This window comes from Protomyctophum bolini, assembly GCF_963924005.1.
Source record: "Protomyctophum bolini genome assembly, chromosome: 18".
Classification (NCBI taxonomy): Eukaryota; Metazoa; Chordata; class Actinopteri; order Myctophiformes; family Myctophidae; genus Protomyctophum; species Protomyctophum bolini.
In genome coordinates, this window is record NC_137879.1 from 40,108,003 (window position 1) to 40,129,013 (window position 21,011).

Genomic DNA, 21,011 nt, shown 5'->3' on the forward strand with positions numbered 1-21,011 from the left:
GGGTGGAGGAGGATGGCAAATTTGAAAAATAACGTTGATAAATACAACCACCCTTCAATGTGTTTCAGTGTTATGCAGAGGCTGGTCTCCACTCCTGAAACTACGTTGTGTAAATACAACCACCCTTCAATGTGTTTCAGTGTTGCTGTAATCACACACACACACAATTTTACCATGCTGTTTGTTATTTTCTGTTGTTGAATAATGCATAATGCATAAAGTTGAATAATCAAGGTGTTTTAATGACTTAAAGTGTACATTCACTTGAAAAGTCTAGCCAAAAATGATGTTCGTAATTCGACCAATTCGTCTTCTTAGTGGCTCAGTGGTGTTTAGTGAATATTTATTTAGTTATTATTATTATGATTTGGAGAATATGACCAAGAAAAATCTAAATATTATGTTTTATACTGTGTGCGTGTTTCCCAAACATTGACTGATTGATTGCTTGATTGATAAACTACTGACATATCATGACAGTGTATATCATGGTCGGTATCATGTCAGTATCATGGTCATTGTCATGGTCAGTATCATGGTCATTGTCATGGTCAGTATCATGTCAGTATCATGGTCAGTGTCATGGTCGGTATCATGACAGTATCATGTCAGTATCATATCATGTCAGTATCATGTCAGTACCATGATAACATGATAACATAACATGTCAAATCTACATGCCACGTTGCATTGTGACAAGATTTGGGCTTTTCAGGATGCAACACCGTCTTACAATGGAGTATAACTATAAATGGCCAGGGAAACTCCCCCCTGTCAGGTGAAAAGAAGCATTTTGGACTCCTCATGCATAGAAGGAAGCATGAGGTCAGTCCTCTGCCCCCCCCCCCCCCCCCAGGTTGGCAGAGGAAGTGTAGCGCCCAGGATTACATTAGATAATTGACACTGGGTGAGAAAATGATTAGCAAAATCGTGGGATAAAAATTATTAAAAGAAAAGAGTATATAAATTAGACTAAAGTAGACATGGAAAGGCTACTGATGCATATTAACACAAATGTAGCCAATCTTTGCTTATCATCCAGATTAAAAAAAACATGAAACAAGTTGTTTCAATTCAGAAACCACGCCTCATTTGACTCCAGAGTTAATGAAAAAAAGGTCTAGGATTAAATGAAGAAAATATAATAAAATTGGCTCTTACATAATAAATTACTGATTAATAAGTCAAAGTGGTTTATTATGATTTTTGGTACTAGTCCTAAACTCAAATCCACAACAGATTCCTTTACTATAACAAGTAATGATGGCACGACTTTGCAAAAAGCTGACAACATTAAATATCTCACGGTATGGTTGGACCCAGAACTCGCATTCAAATCTCATACCGGTATTAACCATGTGTTAAAAAAAAGGTTAACTTCGGAATAAATGCTTTATATAGATCCAGAAACTGCTTTTCACTCAGTGTACGCAAGAAACTGGCTTTATTAGTACTTCCACTATTCGACTATTGTGATGTGGTTTATCAAAATGCCTCAAAATCTGATCTTGTTCCACTTAACACTGCATACAATAGACTGTCCTCGGCTGTCCTTTTCTCACACACCATTGCATAATGTACGACAGACTTCAATGGATGCACTGGCTTCAACTGGTTTTTAAATGTATTTATTTAAATTATCCTATTTACCTCAAACGCTATTTAACTTTTATTCCTTCAACACAGTTGAAGGAGTTATGTGTAGATGACCTTATTATCGGCATAAAGCTGGGAAAAACTGTGTCTAAAAATTGATGGCAGATTGTGCACATAAATAAATAAATAAATAAATAAATAAATAAAAATAAATAAAAATAAATAAAAATAAATAAATAGAAAACAGAAGGGGTCCTAAAGTTAACCCCTGGGACACACCTTTAACACCTAAAAAAGGTTGAACTTCTAGAAGTAACGTTTCTCAACGGGCGGTACAGTCACGCAGGGGCACAGGTGGTGGTGTGTGCGTGTGCATGTGTGCTAGAGTTCTCATCTCATCACCCGATGAGAACTCTAGTCCACAGAGGCTTGCAGAAGGACTATAGGAATGGAGTAAATGTTCCCTGCTGGTTCATTCATAGTAATGGAACAGGCCTCCTAGATGGAGATGCCTCAGAGTACATTGTGTCTGGCCTGTTTAAGACTTAAGCAATATTACACGAGTGGGTGTGGGTTAACGTGATTATTGCCACGACAGGGATGCGGTCTGGAACGAGACGGAGTCGAGTTCCGCAAGCGTCACTGAAGTTATTTGTTTTGATTAGGTGGCGAACAGTGCTGGTTTAACCACCGGCTAGAAGGCTGTTTCAACCAATCAGATTGCTTCCTCGAAACGACCTGTGGTAGAAGGTTCCATCGTTTTCGTATTAACGGTTCCCCAAACGGTTCTCATCAGTCGTCATTTAGCTCCGCTGTGTCTGTGCATGCATGCATTCCATGCAAGCAGAGCCTGAGGTGACGTCACCCCACCTACATGAGTGTGTGGGGTCGGGGAGGATACGCCCACTGTTCTGTGCATTCAGCGACCGCCGCGGAGCGAGTGGGACAGTATGTCGAAGAGATCTCCAAAGTGTGGTTAACAGAGAGGGAAATGACTCTGAGGCTGAGCATGCAAAGTGCAATAAATTCGATGCTATAGTTCCCTGCAAAGGTTGTTGCAACTTGTAGGCTACCAGTTGCACCACGTCCACGAGGAAACATCTCAAAATCAATATGCCTACACGAGTCCACAACTCACGAGAATAATCTACAGTAGGCACATCGCGTTTGAGAGCCATGCGGAAAGCCGTGCCTGCACTCCCCGCAGCTCCACCACAGCCGGCGGGGGACGAGGATGACGCAAGGCTCGTTCACTTTCCCCAGGCTAGTAACGTAATAGAAAATAAAAACTACTAAACTTCTACAGAGCTTTTCATTAGGCGTGTTGTAGGCCGTTGTTAATGGTGTTAATTTAGACCGCCAATGACTCGACGTCCTTCTGATATTATATGAATCACGTTAAATATAGCCAAATCAATTTGTCTGCACTTATATTTTACAATTTATAAGAAACTCAACTGCTTTTGATTTGTCTCTAAATTAATCGCGTGACTGTTGAGCCCAGCGTTTAGGTGCATATACCTCCATAGATTGATTACTTTATAAACAGTTTGCAGAAAAAAGCACAGGAACGTAGCCTACAGTTCAATACAAGGTCTGCTAAAAGGATATTATAATCTAAGAAAGCATATTTGTTTCCATTAGGGCAAGGGGTCCTTCATATTAAATTAATCTGAACATTAAAGACATTTGTCACCACAACAATATCATTATTGCAATGTGTATGTACTGTATATTTAATATACAGTACAAACTGCAATATACAGTACAAATTGCAATATACAGTACAAATTTTCAATAATTTAATTAATGAATTTGTGTTTATTATGTACTTGATTAGGTTAGTTATAATAAATAAATAAAGTTATAAATAAAAGGGAAAAAATTATATTGGGATCCGTTAAGGGAACCGTTAGGAACCGGAACCGTTAAGAGGGATCCGGGAAGGATTCGGAACCGTTAAAATCCTAACGAATCCCAACCCTACTGATAACCTCAGAGTACTTCGTGTCTGGCCTGTTTAAGACTTACTGATAACCTCAGAGTAACTCGTTTCTGGCCTGTTTAAGACTTACTGATAACCTCAGAGTACATCGTTTCTGTTTAAGACTTAAGCAATATTACACGAGAGGGTGTTGTTTAACGTGATTATTGCCACGACAGTGATGCGGTAAGGAACGAGACAAAGTCGAGTTCCGCAAGCATCACTGAATACTTTTCCGAGAACGAGAGAGAGACATAGACCGCCACCTCTTTTCAGGAGGGGGGGGGGGGGGGGGTTTCCGGATCACCTACCCGGATCTTTGAAGATGCGATCGGGGCTACTTTATATATTGTCCGGGCGCAAACAAAGATGAACTAAAGTATTCAATAAAAATAGTTATATTTGCGTATAGATACGTCATCCGCAAACGGCGATCGGCTGACAAATGACGTATAGATACTTACTTAGCAAATTAAGTGATCTTCATTTCTTGTTTTCTTACATGTTTATTATTATTGTTTTCTTACATGTTTATTATTATTATTATTATCAAGAACTGAAGAAAGTAACGGAAGTAAAAACAATCGGATCCCAGTAATAACTTGGACAGGTGTTTTGAATTGTACAGTTTTATTTCCATCAGTGATCAGTAGACAGAACTGTTACGGAGCAGGTCCTTCCCACCACGCACATGGGCCTGCGTCGTGGTCTTGGACCATCTCAGCCAGCTCTAAGCACTGCAGCCTGCATGACACGAGGAGGGAGAAGAGGATTATGTCTCAAGAGATGGAACTCTGTACTAGAAATAGGCCTACGTAGTATTGTCACCGCTGAATTAACCCAATAACCCACTATACTGTAGACTGTTATCCATTATCTGAATAATCAGACTTGTGTAGGAGCATAGCCAGAGGTCAAGTACTTAACACATCAGAAACAGGCAAAGATGTATACGGCCTGGTTCTATCACGGTATGGTAGCAATCTCTAAACAGTTTTGAGGGTGTGTGTTCTTGTCACTAAACTGCCCCTCTCTGCTACCTTTCCCCATGATCAATCTGAAGTTTGTATTGCGTGCGTGCATGCGTGTGTGTGTGTGTGTGTGTGTGTGTGTGTGTGTGTGCGCCCACGCGTGTGTGCGTCATGTTACCAGAAGCTTTGGTTCCCAGGCCCTTCTTGAGGGCGTTGATCAGAGGGTATTTTCCCTGGCCACAGAAATTGCCACTGAAGTCGTCCATGTCAAGAGTCCAGACCATGGCTCCACCAAAACCACTCCTCTTCAGCCAGCCAACCTGTACCAGTTAACAGTAACCAGTTAACCTGTACCTGTAACAGTGTACCAGCCAGCCTGTACCAGTGCGTTAAAATAAATGACAAAAGCAGGAACTACTTTGCCTACTTGTGCGCGAGCAGAGCACGCGACTTATATCCGACGCTTGTAACTTCCTCCCTCATAAATAACTTAAATCTGTTACGTCATCCACACGTGTCACACATGTTTTTAGATAAACATACATAGTTACGTCATCACCCAATCCCTGATTGGCCGAGAGACGCCACCAAAGAAATACACATTCCCTGATCCCGGACATACGCAGCCGAATACAGTACTTGCGCCGCTCTGCTCACGCAAGCAACTACTAGTGTCTACAAATCTGAGCGATTATGTGAAATGCTGCTATGCACCTTGCCCTGATAGCTGACAACGTTGTCAAATCCAACCCAGGTCTGGCTGTTGTAGGCGTAAGGCACCTGCTGGGCGACATCCCAGACGTCTGTGACTCCTTGCTGGTTCAGGAAGTCGCAGATCTGAATGAAGCAGAGACAAGCCATTAGAAACAAATGTGAAATCTATACTGTATTAGTTTGTAGTTTCTATATAGAACGCAAAACCTTGTTGCACTGGAGACGTGTACAATCTCTGCCTCTGACATGGCTGTACAAGTCTATTTATGTGCAGTTTCTTTTGGTGAATGCACGTCACCTTTTGTTTACATTTCCACCAAAACATCTGATATTTAGCTGACCGCTACCGGAGTGTTATGAGGGCATACTGGACACAGTTGATCACCGTAATCAATTGATATTAAAATGACGTCAAAAGGCGCAATTGGCGACAGGTGAGTTAAATACCTCATACTAGTAGGCCCAGATTCCAGGGTGAGTTAAATACCTCATAGTAGGCCCAGGTTCCAGGGTGAGTTAAATACCTCATAGTAGGCCCAGGTTCCAGGGTGAGTTAAATACCTCATAGTAGGCCCAGGTTCCAGGCGTGGCGGTGAATTGACCGGCAGGTCCAGGTCCAGTGCTTGGAGCACCGATACCGGTGTTGGAAGAGGAAGCCAGTTTGAAGGTGTTACCGTAGGTGGCAAAACCAACCAGCAGCTTCTCAGCTGGGGCGCCCTGGTTCTTCCAGTAGTTCATAGCGTAGTTCTATAATATGGACAAGGAAACAATATACAGCATAGCCTTTCAGCACACATTTATTTTCCCCGTGCTGTCCTTGAACACAGTGGTGAGTTGTCTACTACCATCTTCCATCCTTGTGTTCTGACGGTATCTGACCGACACTCCAGAGCGAGTGAAATCTTTTATAACCACCAGCAGCACCTATCCCTTTCCCCGCGAGTGTGTGCGTGTGTGTGACACACTGTGTGTGTGTGCGTGCGCTCGCGTGCGTGCATGTGTGTGTGTGAGTTTGCATGCGTGTGGATTGTATAGGCTAATAAGTGAGGGGTTTGACAACGTTAACACCAAACATTTTCAAATAGTTTTTCTCAGGTCTTTAGTGGCGTTTTCTTTCAGCATCTGTGTCTCCAGTCCTGTTGTTGGCATAACTCTACTGTAGGCTATGTCTGCGACGGACGGGTGAGTCAAATTATTAATTCATGCGGGACCTGCGTGTCATAAAAAACACTGACCCGCGCAACACTAGTGCACGCGCATTTCGCTTTGTGCCTGGAGGGACACTGAAGGTTGCCTATAGCAACCTGGGCGAGGTATAGAGGTTAAAGAGGTATGTGCTTGGCTTCTGCCGGTCCATTTTGATATAAAGTTATAAACCCGCGGGTTCGGCTATCAAAGGGTAATTATGATAACCCGCGGTTTCATGGCGACGAGGTTAATTATGAAATTCGGTATGTTTCTCGGGATTCTGCTCTGAAGATGCCCGCCGCCATCGGATTTAATTTCGCCGAAAACGTGGCTTCAAAGCGGTCTGTCGCGGTCCGGGTCTGTACTAGAAACCAATGGGGTTCACTGTGTTTTGAATGTCGAGGAACCTCCACACTCACCACGTTGAAGTAGATCATGGCACCCTTGTCAGCTGGACCCTGCCACACAGGACTGTTCTCTCCAGTAACGTGTGCCCAGGGGCCGTGGAAGTCGTAGGTCATCACATGGAAGTAGTCCAGGATACTGGTGATGAAAAGATGTGCGGGAGTCAGGGGGATTTGAAGAAAATATTAGTGAAAGTGCATAGGACAACCAGGAAGGTCCAATTGTTCCGAAATCTATGATATAATTTTCTTTTTTTTTCTTTCTTTTTTTAAGGTCCCACACCGACCGCACACTGTCTGGGGAAACTGCTTAAAGGATGCTATTTATTAAATTGTCATTTATGATTCTGAGCGACTGTAAAGACGAATCGCATCAGCGGGGAAGGAAGCGTTGCATCATATTCAGAGCTTTCGTTGCACCAGACTGTATGACGGAAGCGTTTGAAAATTGTAGGAGCTTAACAGACACAAATACTATAGCCTATAATGCCTGCATGCAGCCAAATACTTGTTTGTATGTTTGTGTGTTATCTATACTGACGCTCCGAGCTGGGAAACTTCGTATCCAGCGTCTATCACTCCCTTGTCGGCAGCGACGGCAGCGGTGAGCATCAGACGAGAACGGTTGGTCCGCTGACCTTCAAGCTCGAAGGCAGCCAACAGCTCCTGCAGAGACAGGAGGTGGTGAAGAGAAAGATTTCCACAAATTTCCAACATTTTAAGGTGCCATTAAAGGAGAATTCCATACTAAAATGCTTTCTTACCTTTCTTTGTAGTCGTTACGTCCCCACCAAAGAGGTCCAGGTGTTATTTTGTGCAAAAGCTCCTTATTGGCTATTTCCCCTACCATAAGCCCTAAATGAATTGCATTGAATGGAATGGGAATTGAATGGGGCTATGGGGTGTTGTGCTAATTCGCATATAAAATATTATTTGTTTGTATATATCCTCTCTTCATAATGTAAATAATATCCCAAGCGGCACACTTTACTACTTATTTTGATGGAAATAAGCGAATTAGCACAACACCCCATAGCCCCATTCAATTCAATGCAATTCATTGAGGGCTTATGGTAGGGGAAATAGCCAATAAGGAGTTTTTGCACAAAAAAACACCTGGACCTCTTTGGTGGGGACATAACGACTACAAAGAAAGGTAAGAAAGATAAAAAAGCATTCTAGCATGGAATTCTCCTTTAAGGTGGTTATGTCTTGTAACATGATAGAAGGCTGACCTGACACAGGACGGTGAAGAGAGCCTTGTCCTCAGGTGGGGAGCCACGAGAGCCTGGGTACTCCCAGTCGATGTCCAGACCGTCAAAGCCTTGATTACGCAGGAACAGGACCACGCTTTTGATGAAGATAGAACGGCTATGAGGACTGGACACCATGGATGTGAACCTGGGGGGAGGGAGAGGGAGAGGGAGAGGGAGAGGGAGAGGGAGAGGGAGAGAGATTCATCCAAAAGAGTCAAAGAAAGAGTGCCTTTACAGTATCTGAGGTTTCATGTTTAATACTCACTGAGAAGTTCCTACGTTCCATCCACCAACGGCCAGCAGGGTCCTCACAGCGCCGTTCCTGGACAAAACAAAACAAAAATGTAAATCACGTTGAGTCCTCACACCTTTATGTCAGCCTGATCCCTCCTGATGTAGAATAGATAGAAGTGACACGCTATACGAGGTTGTATATCTGCTATTTGTGAACAGCCAAAGTATGAACTAATGGTTAAAGTGGTTCAAATCTAAAAATGACATGCACATTTTATGGCTTGATAAAAGCATGTATCTTCCCACAACAGCAGCCTGGAGGGTTGAAACATCACGTCAACCGGGAGACTAAAAACATAGCCTTAGATTTTGTGATCATGCGCATGATAAAATATAATCAGAATTTCAGAGTGTGTGTGTGTGTGTGTGTGTGTGTGTGTGCTCACTGTATGAGATCGTTGAGCTGTTCCATGAGAGCCTCATCGTTCCACTCAGTGGTCGTGATCTGCATGTTTTTGTCTATTCCAGCGAAGGCATAGACGAAGTGGTCACAGAGACACGGGTCAATGTCGGTGGGCATGTACTTCCCAGCACCGTGACGGTACTGTCCCCAGTTGGTGAAGTAACATGAGAGGATGTAGGAGGATCCTGCAATTAAGGGACGAGTGACAAAATAAGGGCTTGTTGTTGTTTTGTTTTTTTTTGCCGTTTGAGAGTAACACACCAAGTGGACCAAGTCTTACCTAGCTGCACGTGCAGCAGGAGAGCCAGTCCTGCAGAGAGAGAGAGAGAGAGAGAGAGAGAGAGAGAGAGAGAGAGATCCAGAGAAAGTGGAAAAGGAGTGGTGTTTTAATTGGGTCAGTAAGGACAAGCACTAAGATTTACCCTCCGGTTATTAATCTATATATGGCACATAAATCCTTCTACATATTATTATAATCATCAGTTATATGAATCATATTGTTAAACAACTATTTTGAAAAGAAAAGTATATCCGTTTCATAGTAAATCTAAAGATACAGTTCATTTCCTCTGCTGCTCTGCACAGAAAAATGTTTTCCTCAACAGCAATTTCTCGACTTACCAACACAGATGAGAAGCTTGCCCATGGTGCGTCTGTACAACTAACTGACGGCCAGAAGCCTCTTATATACCTTATGTTCCTCTCCATATCTGTAAAACATGTTTGATCTGGCTTCGTTATTCTGATAAATCATTTGTTTGGTCAGGAGTTAATTGCCCTTTTCTGTTTTCCACTGGCGTTGTTAATTGTGCCGATAACTTTCAAGTGTTATTCAACAATGATATGATTTGCAGACAATTAGAAGTCAAATAAAGGTTATACAGGTTTGTATACATTCCACCGCACACACTTTTACAAGGCTTCATGTGCAAAATGTGTGAAAGATGATGATTCAAGTTTCTTTATTAGGAAAAAAGACCCCTTGAGATGTACCATCTCGTTTTCGAGGGGCTCCCAACACAGATACATGTCACAATCATTATTGTACATGTAAACAATAAAACAAAACAAATTACATACAACATACATGGACAAGACAAAACACTAAACATTGCAGACCACATTACGGCATTTAATGAAATCATAGAACACATTATGAAAACGCCACGTCCTATACAGTGAGTGCAAAAATAAAATAATAATAATAGTACCAGTAAGACGCGCAAACGCGGGAAGCGAACGCAGTTCGTATTTTTAAGTTTAAGTTTTTAAGTTAAGTTATTTTTAACTTTGTTTTTAACTTATTCATAACCATATAAGGAGTCCCCAAAGCAGCTATACGTCCAAATATGGAGTGTGTTGCATCAATCACAAACAAATCACTCAGCTCCATATATGGGCACAAAGGGGGGGGACACGCACAGACAGACAGACATGATCTGCTAGGTCTCATAGTAAGTGCTCACTGCATTCGCAAATACAAAATAAAATAATGAATTAACGAAATAAACATGGTGATATAATGGCATATTTACCGATAGCAAGAACATACAACTTTAAAGTAACACTTTTAAAAACTGGGAATGTTGAGATGGATCTAATGTTAGCTGGTAAAGTATTCCAGTCTGTAGGGGCTTTAAAAGAAAAGGAATGTTTACCAAATTCAATACTAACCAAAGGAACAGTAAAGTGTCTGTCCTGTCTTACAGTGGAGAATAACTATACATTGGACTAAAGTAGACATGGAAAGGCTACTGATGCATATTGACACAAATGTAGTCAATCTTTTGTTTTTATCTGGATGATAAGAAAAGATAAGCAAAACACACACACACACGCACGCACGCACGGTGGAGGTTGGGGTGGAGGAGGATGGCAAATTTGAAAAATAACGTTGATAAATACAACCACCCTTCAATGTGTTTCAGTGTTATGCAGAGGCTGGTCTCCACTCCTGAAACTACGTTGTGTAAATACAACCACCCTTCAATGTGTTTCAGTGTTGCTGTAATCACACACACACAATTTTACCATGCTAGCTGTTTGTTATTTTCTGTTGTTGAATATATTTTCTGTTGTTGAATAATGCATAATGCATAAAGTTGAATAATCAAGGTGTTTTAATGACTTAAAGTGTACATTCACTTGAAAAGTCTAGCCAAAAATGATGTTCGTAATTCGACCAATTCGTCTTCTTAGTGGCTCAGTGGTGTTTAGTGAATATTTATTTAGTTATTATTATTATGATTTGGAGAATATGACCAAGAAAAATCTAAATATTATGTTTTATACTGTGTGCGTGTTTCCCAAACATTGACTGATTGATTGCTTGATTGATAAACTACTGACATATCATGACAGTGTATATCATGGTCGGTATCATGTCAGTATCATGGTCATTGTCATGGTCAGTATCATGGTCATTGTCATGGTCAGTATCATGTCAGTATCATGGTCAGTGTCATGGTCGGTATCATGACAGTATCATGTCAGTATCATATCATGTCAGTATCATGTCAGTACCATGATAACATGATAACATAACATGTCAAATCTACATGCCACGTTGCATTGTGACAAGTTTTGGGCTTTTCAGGATGCAACACCGTCTTACAATGGAGTATAACTATAAATGGCCAGGGAAACTCCCCCCTGTCAGGTGAAAAGAAGCATTTTGGACTCCTCATGCATATAAGGAAGCATGAGGTCAGTCCTCTGCCCCCCCCCCCCCCCCCCCCCCCAGGTTGGCAGAGGAAGTGTAGCGCCCTGGATTACATTAGATAATTGACACTGGGTGAGAAAATGATTAGCAAAATCGTGGGATAAAAATTATTACAAAAAAAGAGTATATAAATTAGACTAAAGTAGACATGGAAAGGCTACTGATGCATATTAACACAAATGTAGCCAATCTTTGCTTATCATCCAGATTAAAAAAAACATGAAACAAGTTGTTTCATGTTCTTTTTATCTGGATTATAAGCAAAGATAAGCAAACAACACACAATTCAGAAACCACGCCTCATTTGACTCCAGAGTTAATGAAAAAAAGGTCTAGGATTAAATGAAGAAAATATGATAAAATTGGCTCTTACATAATAAATTACTGATTAATAAGTCAAAGTGGTTTATTATGATTTTTGGTACTAGTCCTAAACTCAAATCCACAACAGATTCCTTTACTATAACAAGTAATGATGGCACGACTTTGCAAAAAGCTGACAACATTAAATATCTCACGGTATGGTTGGACCCAGAACTCGCATTCAAATCTCATATTAACCATGTGTTAAAAAAAAAGGTTAACTTCGGAATAAATGCTTTATATAGATCCAGAAACGGCTTTTCACTCAGTGTACGCAAGAAACTGGCTTTATTAGTACTTCCACTATTCGACTATTGTGATGTGGTTTATCAAAATGCCTCAAAATCTGATCTTGTTCCACTTAACAATGCATACAATAGACTGTCCTCGGCTGTCCTTTTCTCACACACCATTGCATAATGTACGACAGACTTCAATGGATGCACTGGCTTCAACTGGTTTTTAAATGTATTTATTTAAATTATCCTATTTACCTCAAACGCTATTTAACTTTTATTCCTTCAACACAGTTGAAGGAGTTATGTGTAGATGACCTTATTATCGGCATAAAGCTGGGAAAAACTGTGTCTAAAAATTGATGGCAGATTGTGCACATAAATAAATAAATAAATAAATAAATAAATAAATAAATAAATAAATAAATAAAAATAAATAAAAATAAATAAAAATAAATAAATAGAAAACAGAAGGGGTCCTAAAGTTGACCCCTGGGACACACCTTTAACACCTAAAAAAGGTTGAACTTCTAGAAGTAACGTTTCTCAACGGGCGGTACAGTCACGCAGGGGCACAGGTGGTGGTGTGTGCGTGTGCATGTGTGCTAGAGTTCTCATCTCATCACCCGATGAGAACTCTAGTCCACAGAGGCTTGCAGAAGGACTATAGGAATGGAGTAAATGTTCCCTGCTGGTTCATTCATAGTAATGGAACAGGCCTCCTAGATGGAGATGCCTCAGAGTACATTGTGTCTGGCCTGTTTAAGACTTAAGCAATATTACACGAGTGGGTGTGGGTTAACGTGATTATTGCCACGACAGGGATGCGGTCTGGAACGAGACGGAGTCGAGTTCCGCAAGCGTCACTGAAGTTATTTGTTTTGATTAGGTGGCGAACAGTGCTGGTTTAACCACCGGCTAGAAGGCTGTTTCAACCAATCAGATTGCTTCCTCGAAACGACCTGTGGTAGAAGGTTCCATCGTTTTCGTATTAACGGTTCCCCAAACGGTTCTCATCAGTCGTCATTTAGCTCCGCTGTGTCTGTGCATGCATGCATTCCATGCAAGCAGAGCCTGAGGTGACGTCACCCCACCTACATGAGTGTGTGGGGTCGGGGAGGATACGCCCACTGTTCTGTGCATTCAGCGACCGCCGCGGAGCGAGTGGGACAGTATGTCGAAGAGATCTCCAAAGTGTGGTTAACAGAGAGGGAAATGACTCTGAGGCTGAGCATGCAAAGTGCAATAAATTCGATGCTATAGTTCCCTGCAAAGGTTGTTGCAACTTGTAGGCTACCAGTTGCACCACGTCCACGAGGAAACATCTCAAAATCAATATGCCTACACGAGTCCACAACTCACGAGAATAATCTACAGTAGGCACATCGCGTTTGAGAGCCATGCGGAAAGCCGTGCCTGCACTCCCCGCAGCTCCACCACAGCCGGCGGGGGACGAGGATGACGCAAGGCTCGTTCACTTTCCCCAGGCTAGTAACGTAATAGAAAATAAAAACTACTAAACTTCTACAGAGCTTTTCATTAGGCGTGTTGTAGGCCGTTGTTAATGGTGTTAATTTAGACCGCCAATGACTCGACGTCCTTCTGATATTATATGAATCACGTTAAATATAGCCAAATCAATTTGTCTGCACTTATATTTTACAATTTATAAGAAACTCAACTGCTTTTGATTTGTCTCTAAATTAATCGCGTGACTGTTGAGCCCAGCGTTTAGGTGCATATACCTCCATAGATTGATTACTTTATAAACAGTTTGCAGAAAAAAGCACAGGAACGTAGCCTACAGTTCAATACAAGGTCTGCTAAAAGGATATTATAATCTAAGAAAGCATATTTGTTTCCATTAGGGCAAGGGGTCCTTCATATTAAATTAATCTGAACATTAAAGACATTTGTCACCACAACAATATCATTATTGCAATGTGTATGTACTGTATATTTAATATACAGTACAAACTGCAATATACAGTACAAATTGCAATATACAGTACAAATTTTCAATAATTTAATTAATGAATTTGTGTTTATTATGTACTTGATTAGGTTAGTTATAATAAATAAATAAAGTTATAAATAAAAGGGAAAAAATTATATTGGGATCCGTTAAGGGAACCGTTAGGAACCGGAACCGTTAAGAGGGATCCGGGAAGGATTCGGAACCGTTAAAATCCTAACGAATCCCAACCCTACTGATAACCTCAGAGTACTTCGTGTCTGGCCTGTTTAAGACTTACTGATAACCTCAGAGTAACTCGTTTCTGGCCTGTTTAAGACTTACTGATAACCTCAGAGTACATCGTTTCTGTTTAAGACTTAAGCAATATTACACGAGAGGGTGTTGTTTAACGTGATTATTGCCACGACAGTGATGCGGTAAGGAACGAGACAAAGTCGAGTTCCGCAAGCATCACTGAATACTTTTCCGAGAACGAGAGAGAGACATAGACCGCCACCTCTTTTCAGGAGGGGGGGGGGGGGGGGTTTCCGGATCACCTACCCGGATCTTTGAAGATGCGATCGGGGCTACTTTATATATTGTCCGGGCGCAAACAAAGATGAACTAAAGTATTCAATAAAAATAGTTATATTTGCGTATAGATACGTCATCCGCAAACGGCGATCGGCTGACAAATGACGTATAGATACTTACTTAGCAAATTAAGTGATCTTCATTTCTTGTTTTCTTACATGTTTATTATTATTGTTTTCTTACATGTTTATTATTATTATTATTATCAAGAACTGAAGAAAGTAACGGAAGTAAAAACAATCGGATCCCAGTAATAACTTGGACAGGTGTTTTGAATTGTACAGTTTTATTTCCATCAGTGATCAGTAGACAGAACTGTTACGGAGCAGGTCCTTCCCACCACGCACATGGGCCTGCGTCGTGGTCTTGGACCATCTCAGCCAGCTCTAAGCACTGCAGCCTGCATGACACGAGGAGGGAGAAGAGGATTATGTCTCAAGAGATGGAACTCTGTACTAGAAATAGGCCTACGTAGTATTGTCACCGCTGAATTAACCCAATAACCCACTATACTGTAGACTGTTATCCATTATCTGAATAATCAGACTTGTGTAGGAGCATAGCCAGAGGTCAAGTACTTAACACATCAGAAACAGGCAAAGATGTATACGGCCTGGTTCTATCACGGTATGGTAGCAATCTCTAAACAGTTTTGAGGGTGTGTGTTCTTGTCACTAAACTGCCCCTCTCTGCTACCTTTCCCCATGATCAATCTGAAGTTTGTATTGCGTGCGTGCATGCGTGTGTGTGTGTGTGTGTGTGTGTGTGTGTGTGTGTGTGTGTGTGTGTGTGTGTGTGTGCGCCCACGCGTGTGTGCGTCATGTTACCAGAAGCTTTGGTTCCCAGGCCCTTCTTGAGGGCGTTGATCAGAGGGTATTTTCCCTGGCCACAGAAATTGCCACTGAAGTCGTCCATGTCAAGAGTCCAGACCATGGCTCCACCAAAACCACTCCTCTTCAGCCAGCCAACCTGTACCAGTTAACAGTAACCAGTTAACCTGTACCTGTAACAGTGTACCAGCCAGCCTGTACCAGTGCGTTAAAATAAATGACAAAAGCAGGAACTACTTTGCCTACTTGTGCGCGAGCAGAGCACGCGACTTATATCCGACGCTTGTAACTTCCTCCCTCATAAATAACTTAAATCTGTTACGTCATCCACACGTGTCACACATGTTTTTAGATAAACATACATAGTTACGTCATCACCCAATCCCTGATTGGCCGAGAGACGCCACCAAAGAAATACACATTCCCTGATCCCGGACATACGCAGCCGAATACAGTACTTGCGCCGCTCTGCTCACGCAAGCAACTAGTAGTGTCTACAAATCTGAGCGATTATGTGAAATGCTGCTATGCACCTTGCCCTGATAGCTGACAACGTTGTCAAATCCAACCCAGGTCTGGCTGTTGTAGGCGTAAGGCACCTGCTGGGCGACATCCCAGACGTCTGTGACTCCTTGCTGGTTCAGGAAGTCGCAGATCTGAATGAAGCAGAGACAAGCCATTAGAAACAAATGTGAAATCTATACTGTATTAGTTTGTAGTTTCTATATAGAACGCAAAACCTTGTTGCACTGGAGACGTGTACAATCTCTGCCTCTGACATGGCTGTACAAGTCTATTTATGTGCAGTTTCTTTTGGTGAATGCACGTCACCTTTTGTTTACATTTCCACCAAAACATCTGATATTTAGCTGACCGCTACCGGAGTGTTATGAGGGCATACTGGACACAGTTGATCACCGTAATCAATTGATATTAAAATGACGTCAAAAGGCGCAATTGGCGACAGGTGAGTTAAATACCTCATACTAGTAGGCCCAGATTCCAGGGTGAGTTAAATACCTCATAGTAGGCCCAGGTTCCAGGGTGAGTTAAATACCTCATAGTAGGCCCAGGTTCCAGGGTGAGTTAAATACCTCATAGTAGGCCCAGGTTCCAGGCGTGGCGGTGAATTGACCGGCAGGTCCAGGTCCAGTGCTTGGAGCACCGATACCGGTGTTGGAAGAGGAAGCCAGTTTGAAGGTGTTACCGTAGGTGGCAAAACCAACCAGCAGCTTCTCAGCTGGGGCGCCCTGGTTCTTCCAGTAGTTCATAGCGTAGTTCTATAATATGGACAAGGAAACAATATACAGCATAGCCTTTCAGCACACATTTATTTTCCCCGTGCTGTCCTTGAACACAGTGGTGAGTTGTCTACTACCATCTTCCATCCTTGTGTTCTGACGGTATCTGACCGACACTCCAGAGCGAGTGAAATCTTTTATAACCACCAGCAGCACCTATCCCTTTCCTTCAGCGCCCCGCGAGTGTGTGCGTGTGTGTGACACACTGTGTGTGTGTGCGTGCGCTCGCGTGCGTGCATGTGTGTGTGTGAGTTTGCATGCGTGTGGATTGTATAGGCTAATAAGTGAGGGGTTTGACAACGTTAACACCAAACATTTTCAAATAGTTTTTCTCAGGTCTTTAGTGGCGTTTTCTTTCAGCATCTGTGTCTCCAGTCCTGTTGTTGGCATAACTCTACTGTAGGCTATGTCTGCGACGGACGGGTGAGTCAAATTATTAATTCATGCGGGACCTGCGTGTCATAAAAAACACTGACCCGCGCAACACTAGTGCACGCGCATTTCGCTTTGTGCCTGGAGGGACACTGAAGGTTGCCTATAGCAACCTGGGCGAGGTATAGAGGTTAAAGAGGTATGTGCTTGGCTTCTGCCGGTCCATTTTGATATAAAGTTATAAACCCGCGGGTTCGGCTATCAAAGGGTAATTATGATAACCCGCGGTTTCATGGCGACGAGGTTAATTATGAAATTCGGTATGTTTCTCGGGATTCTGCTCTGAAGATGCCCGCCGCCATCGGATTTAATTTCGCCGAAAACGTGGCTTCAAAGCGGTCTGTCGCGGTCCGGGTCTGTACTAGAAACCAATGGGGTTCACTGTGTTTTGAATGTCGAGGAACCTCCACACTCACCACGTTGAAGTAGATCATGGCACCCTTGTCAGCTGGACCCTGCCACACAGGACTGTACTCTCCAGTAACGTGTGCCCAGGGGCCGTGGAAGTCGTAGGTCATCACATGGAAGTAGTCCAGGATACTGGTGATGAAAAGATGTGCGGGAGTCAGGGGGATTTGAAGAAAATATTAGTGAAAGTGCATAGGACAACCAGGAAGGTCCAATTGTTCCGAAATCTATGATATAATTTTCTTTTTTTTTCTTTCTTTTTTTAAGGTCCCACACCGACCGCACACTGTCTGGGGAAACTGCTTAAAGGATGCTATTTATTAAATTGTCATTTATGATTCTGAGCGACTGTAAAGACGAATCGCATCAGCGGGGAAGGAAGCGTTGCATCATATTCAGAGCTTTCGTTGCACCAGACTGTATGACGGAAGCGTTTGAAAATTGTAGGAGCTTAACAGACACAAATACTATAGCCTATAATGCCTGCATGCAGCCAAATACTTGTTTGTATGTTTGTGTGTTATCTATACTGACGCTCCGAGCTGGGAAACTTCGTATCCAGCGTCTATCACTCCCTTGTCGGCAGCGACGGCAGCGGTGAGCATCAGACGAGAACGGTTGGTCCGCTGACCTTCAAGCTCGAAGGCAGCCAACAGCTCCTGCAGAGACAGGAGGTGGTGAAGAGAAAGATTTCCACAAATTTCCAACATTTTAAGGTGCCATTAAAGGAGAATTCCATACTAAAATGCTTTCTTACCTTTCTTTGTAGTCGTTACGTCCCCACCAAAGAGGTCCAGGTGTTATTTTGTGCAAAAGCTCCTTATTGGCTATTTCCCCTACCATAAGCCCTAAATGAATTGCATTGAATGGAATGGGAATTGAATGGGGCTATGGGGTGTTGTGCTAATTCGCATATAAAATATTATTTGTTTGTATATATCCTCTCTTCATAATGTAAATAATATCCCAAGCGGCACACTTTACTACTTATTTTGATGGAAATAAGCGAATTAGCACAACACCCCATAGCCCCATTCAATTCAATGCAATTCATTGAGGGCTTATGGTAGGGGAAATAGCCAATAAGGAGTTTTTGCACAAAAAAACACCTGGACCTCTTTGGTGGGGACATAACGACTACAAAGAAAGGTAAGAAAGATAAAAAAGCATTCTAGCATGGAATTCTCCTTTAAGGTGGTTATGTCTTGTAACATGATAGAAGGCTGACCTGACACAGGACGGTGAAGAGAGCCTTGTCCTCAGGTGGGGAGCCACGAGAGCCTGGGTACTCCCAGTCGATGTCCAGACCGTCAAAGCCTTGATTACGCAGGAACAGGACCACGCTTTTGATGAAGATAGAACGGCTATGAGGACTGGACACCATGGATGTGAACCTGGGGGGAGGGAGAGGGAGAGGGAGAGGGAGAGGGAGAGGGAGAGGGAGAGAGATTCATCCAAAAGAGTCAAAGAAAGAGTGCCTTTACAGTATCTGAGGTTTCATGTTTAATACTCACTGAGAAGTTCCTACGTTCCATCCACCAACGGCCAGCAGGGTCCTCACAGCGCCGTTCCTGGACAAAACAAAACAAAAATGTAAATCACGTTGAGTCCTCACACCTTTATGTCAGCCTGATCCCTCCTGATGTAGAATAGATAGAAGTGACACGCTATACGAGGTTGTATATCTGCTATTTGTGAACAGCCAAAGTATGAACTAATGGTTAAAGTGGTTCAAATCTAAAAATGACATGCACATTTTATGGCTTGATAAAAGCATGTATCTTCCCACAACAGCAGCCTGGAGGGTTGAAACATCACGTCAACCGGGAGACTAAAAACATAGCCTTAGATTTTGTGATCATGCGCATGATAAAATATAATCAGAATTTCAGAGTGTGTGTGTGTGTGTGTGTGTGTGTGTGTGCTCACTGTATGAGATCGTTGAGCTGTTCCATGAGAGCCTCATCGTTCCACTCAGTGGTCGTGATCTGCATGTTTTTGTCTATTCCAGCGAAGGCATAGACGAAGTGGTCACAGAGACACGGGTCAATGTCGGTGGGCATGTACTTCCCAGCACCGTGACGGTACTGTCCCCAGTTGGTGAAGTAACATGAGAGGATGTAGGAGGATCCTGCAATTAAGGGACGAGTGACAAAATAAGGGCTTGTTGTTGTTTTGTTTTTTTTTGCCGTTTGAGAGTAACACACCAAGTGGACCAAGTCTTACCTAGCTGCACGTGCAGCAGGAGAGCCAGTCCTGCAGAGAGAGAGAGAGAGAGAGAGAGAGAGAGAGAGAGAGAGAGAGAGAGAGAGAGATCCAGAGAAAGTGGAAAAGGAGTGGTGTTTTAATTGGGTCAGTAAGGACAAGCACTAAGATTTACCCTCCGGTTATTAATCTATATATGGCACATAAATCCTTCTACATATTATTATAATCATCAGTTATATGAATCATATTGTTAAACAACTATTTTGAAAAGAAAAGTATATCCGTTTCATAGTAAATCTAAAGATACAGTTCATTTCCTCTGCTGCTCTGCACAGAAAAATGTTTTCCTCAACAGCAATTTCTCGACTTACCAACACAGATGAGAAGCTTGCCCATGGTGCGTCTGTACAACTAACTGACGGCCAGAAGCCTCTTATATACCTTATGTTCCTCTCCATATCTGTAAAACATGTTTGATCTGGCTTCGTTATTCTGATAAATCATTTGTTTGGTCAGGAGTTAATTGCCCTTTTCTGTTTTCCACTGGCGTTGTTAATTGTGCCGATAACTTTCAAGTGTTATTCAACAATGATATGATTTGCAGACAATTAGAAGTCAAATAAAGGTTATACAGGTTTGTATACATTCCACCGCACACACTTTTACAAGGCTTCATGTGCAAAATGTGTGAAAGATGATGATTCAAGTTTCTTTATTAGGAAAAAAGACCCCTTGAGATGTACCATCTCGTTTTCGAGGGGCTCCCAACACAGATACATGTCACAATCATTATTGTACATGTAAACAATAAAACAAAACAAATTACATACAACATACATGGACAAGACAAAACACTAAACATTGCAGACCACATTACGGCATTTAATGAAATCATAGAACACATTATGAAAACGCCACGTCCTATACAGTGAGTGCAAAAATAAAATAATAATAATAGTACCAGTAAGACGCGCAAACGCGGGAAGCGAACGCAGTTCGTATTTTTAAGTTTAAGTTTTTAAGTTAAGTTATTTTTAAGTTAAGTTTTTAACTTATTCATAACCATATAAGGAGTCCCCAAAGCAGCTATACGTCCAAATATGGAGTGTGTTGCATCAATCACAAACAAATCACTCAGCTCCATATATGG

The 21,011-nt window shown here is 42.1% G+C and overlaps 2 protein-coding genes across 2 annotated transcripts; both read right to left on the reverse strand.

Moving 5' to 3' along the window:
* Positions 1–4,310: 4,310 nt before the first annotated feature.
* Positions 4,311–9,456, reverse strand: LOC308333693 (acidic mammalian chitinase-like; the record flags this gene model as incomplete). The annotated part of the gene is made up of 10 exons (XM_080790148.1): positions 4,311–4,324; positions 4,730–4,871; positions 5,266–5,388; positions 5,827–6,012; positions 6,873–6,996; positions 7,399–7,523; positions 8,093–8,258; positions 8,379–8,435; positions 8,794–8,995; positions 9,432–9,456. 10 exons carry the CDS (start codon positions 9,454–9,456, stop codon positions 4,311–4,313), a joined length of 1,164 nt encoding a protein of 387 aa, XP_080646274.1.
* Positions 9,457–15,068: 5,612 nt separating this feature from the next.
* On the reverse strand, positions 15,069–20,257 carry LOC308333694 (acidic mammalian chitinase-like; the record flags this gene model as incomplete). Its single annotated transcript, XM_080790149.1, has 10 exons — positions 15,069–15,082; positions 15,510–15,651; positions 16,046–16,168; positions 16,607–16,792; positions 17,662–17,785; positions 18,188–18,312; positions 18,882–19,047; positions 19,168–19,224; positions 19,583–19,784; positions 20,233–20,257. The coding sequence occupies 10 exons, from the start codon at positions 20,255–20,257 to the stop codon at positions 15,069–15,071; spliced, it is 1,164 nt and encodes a 387-aa protein (XP_080646275.1).
* Between the last annotated feature and the right edge of the window lie 754 nt (positions 20,258–21,011).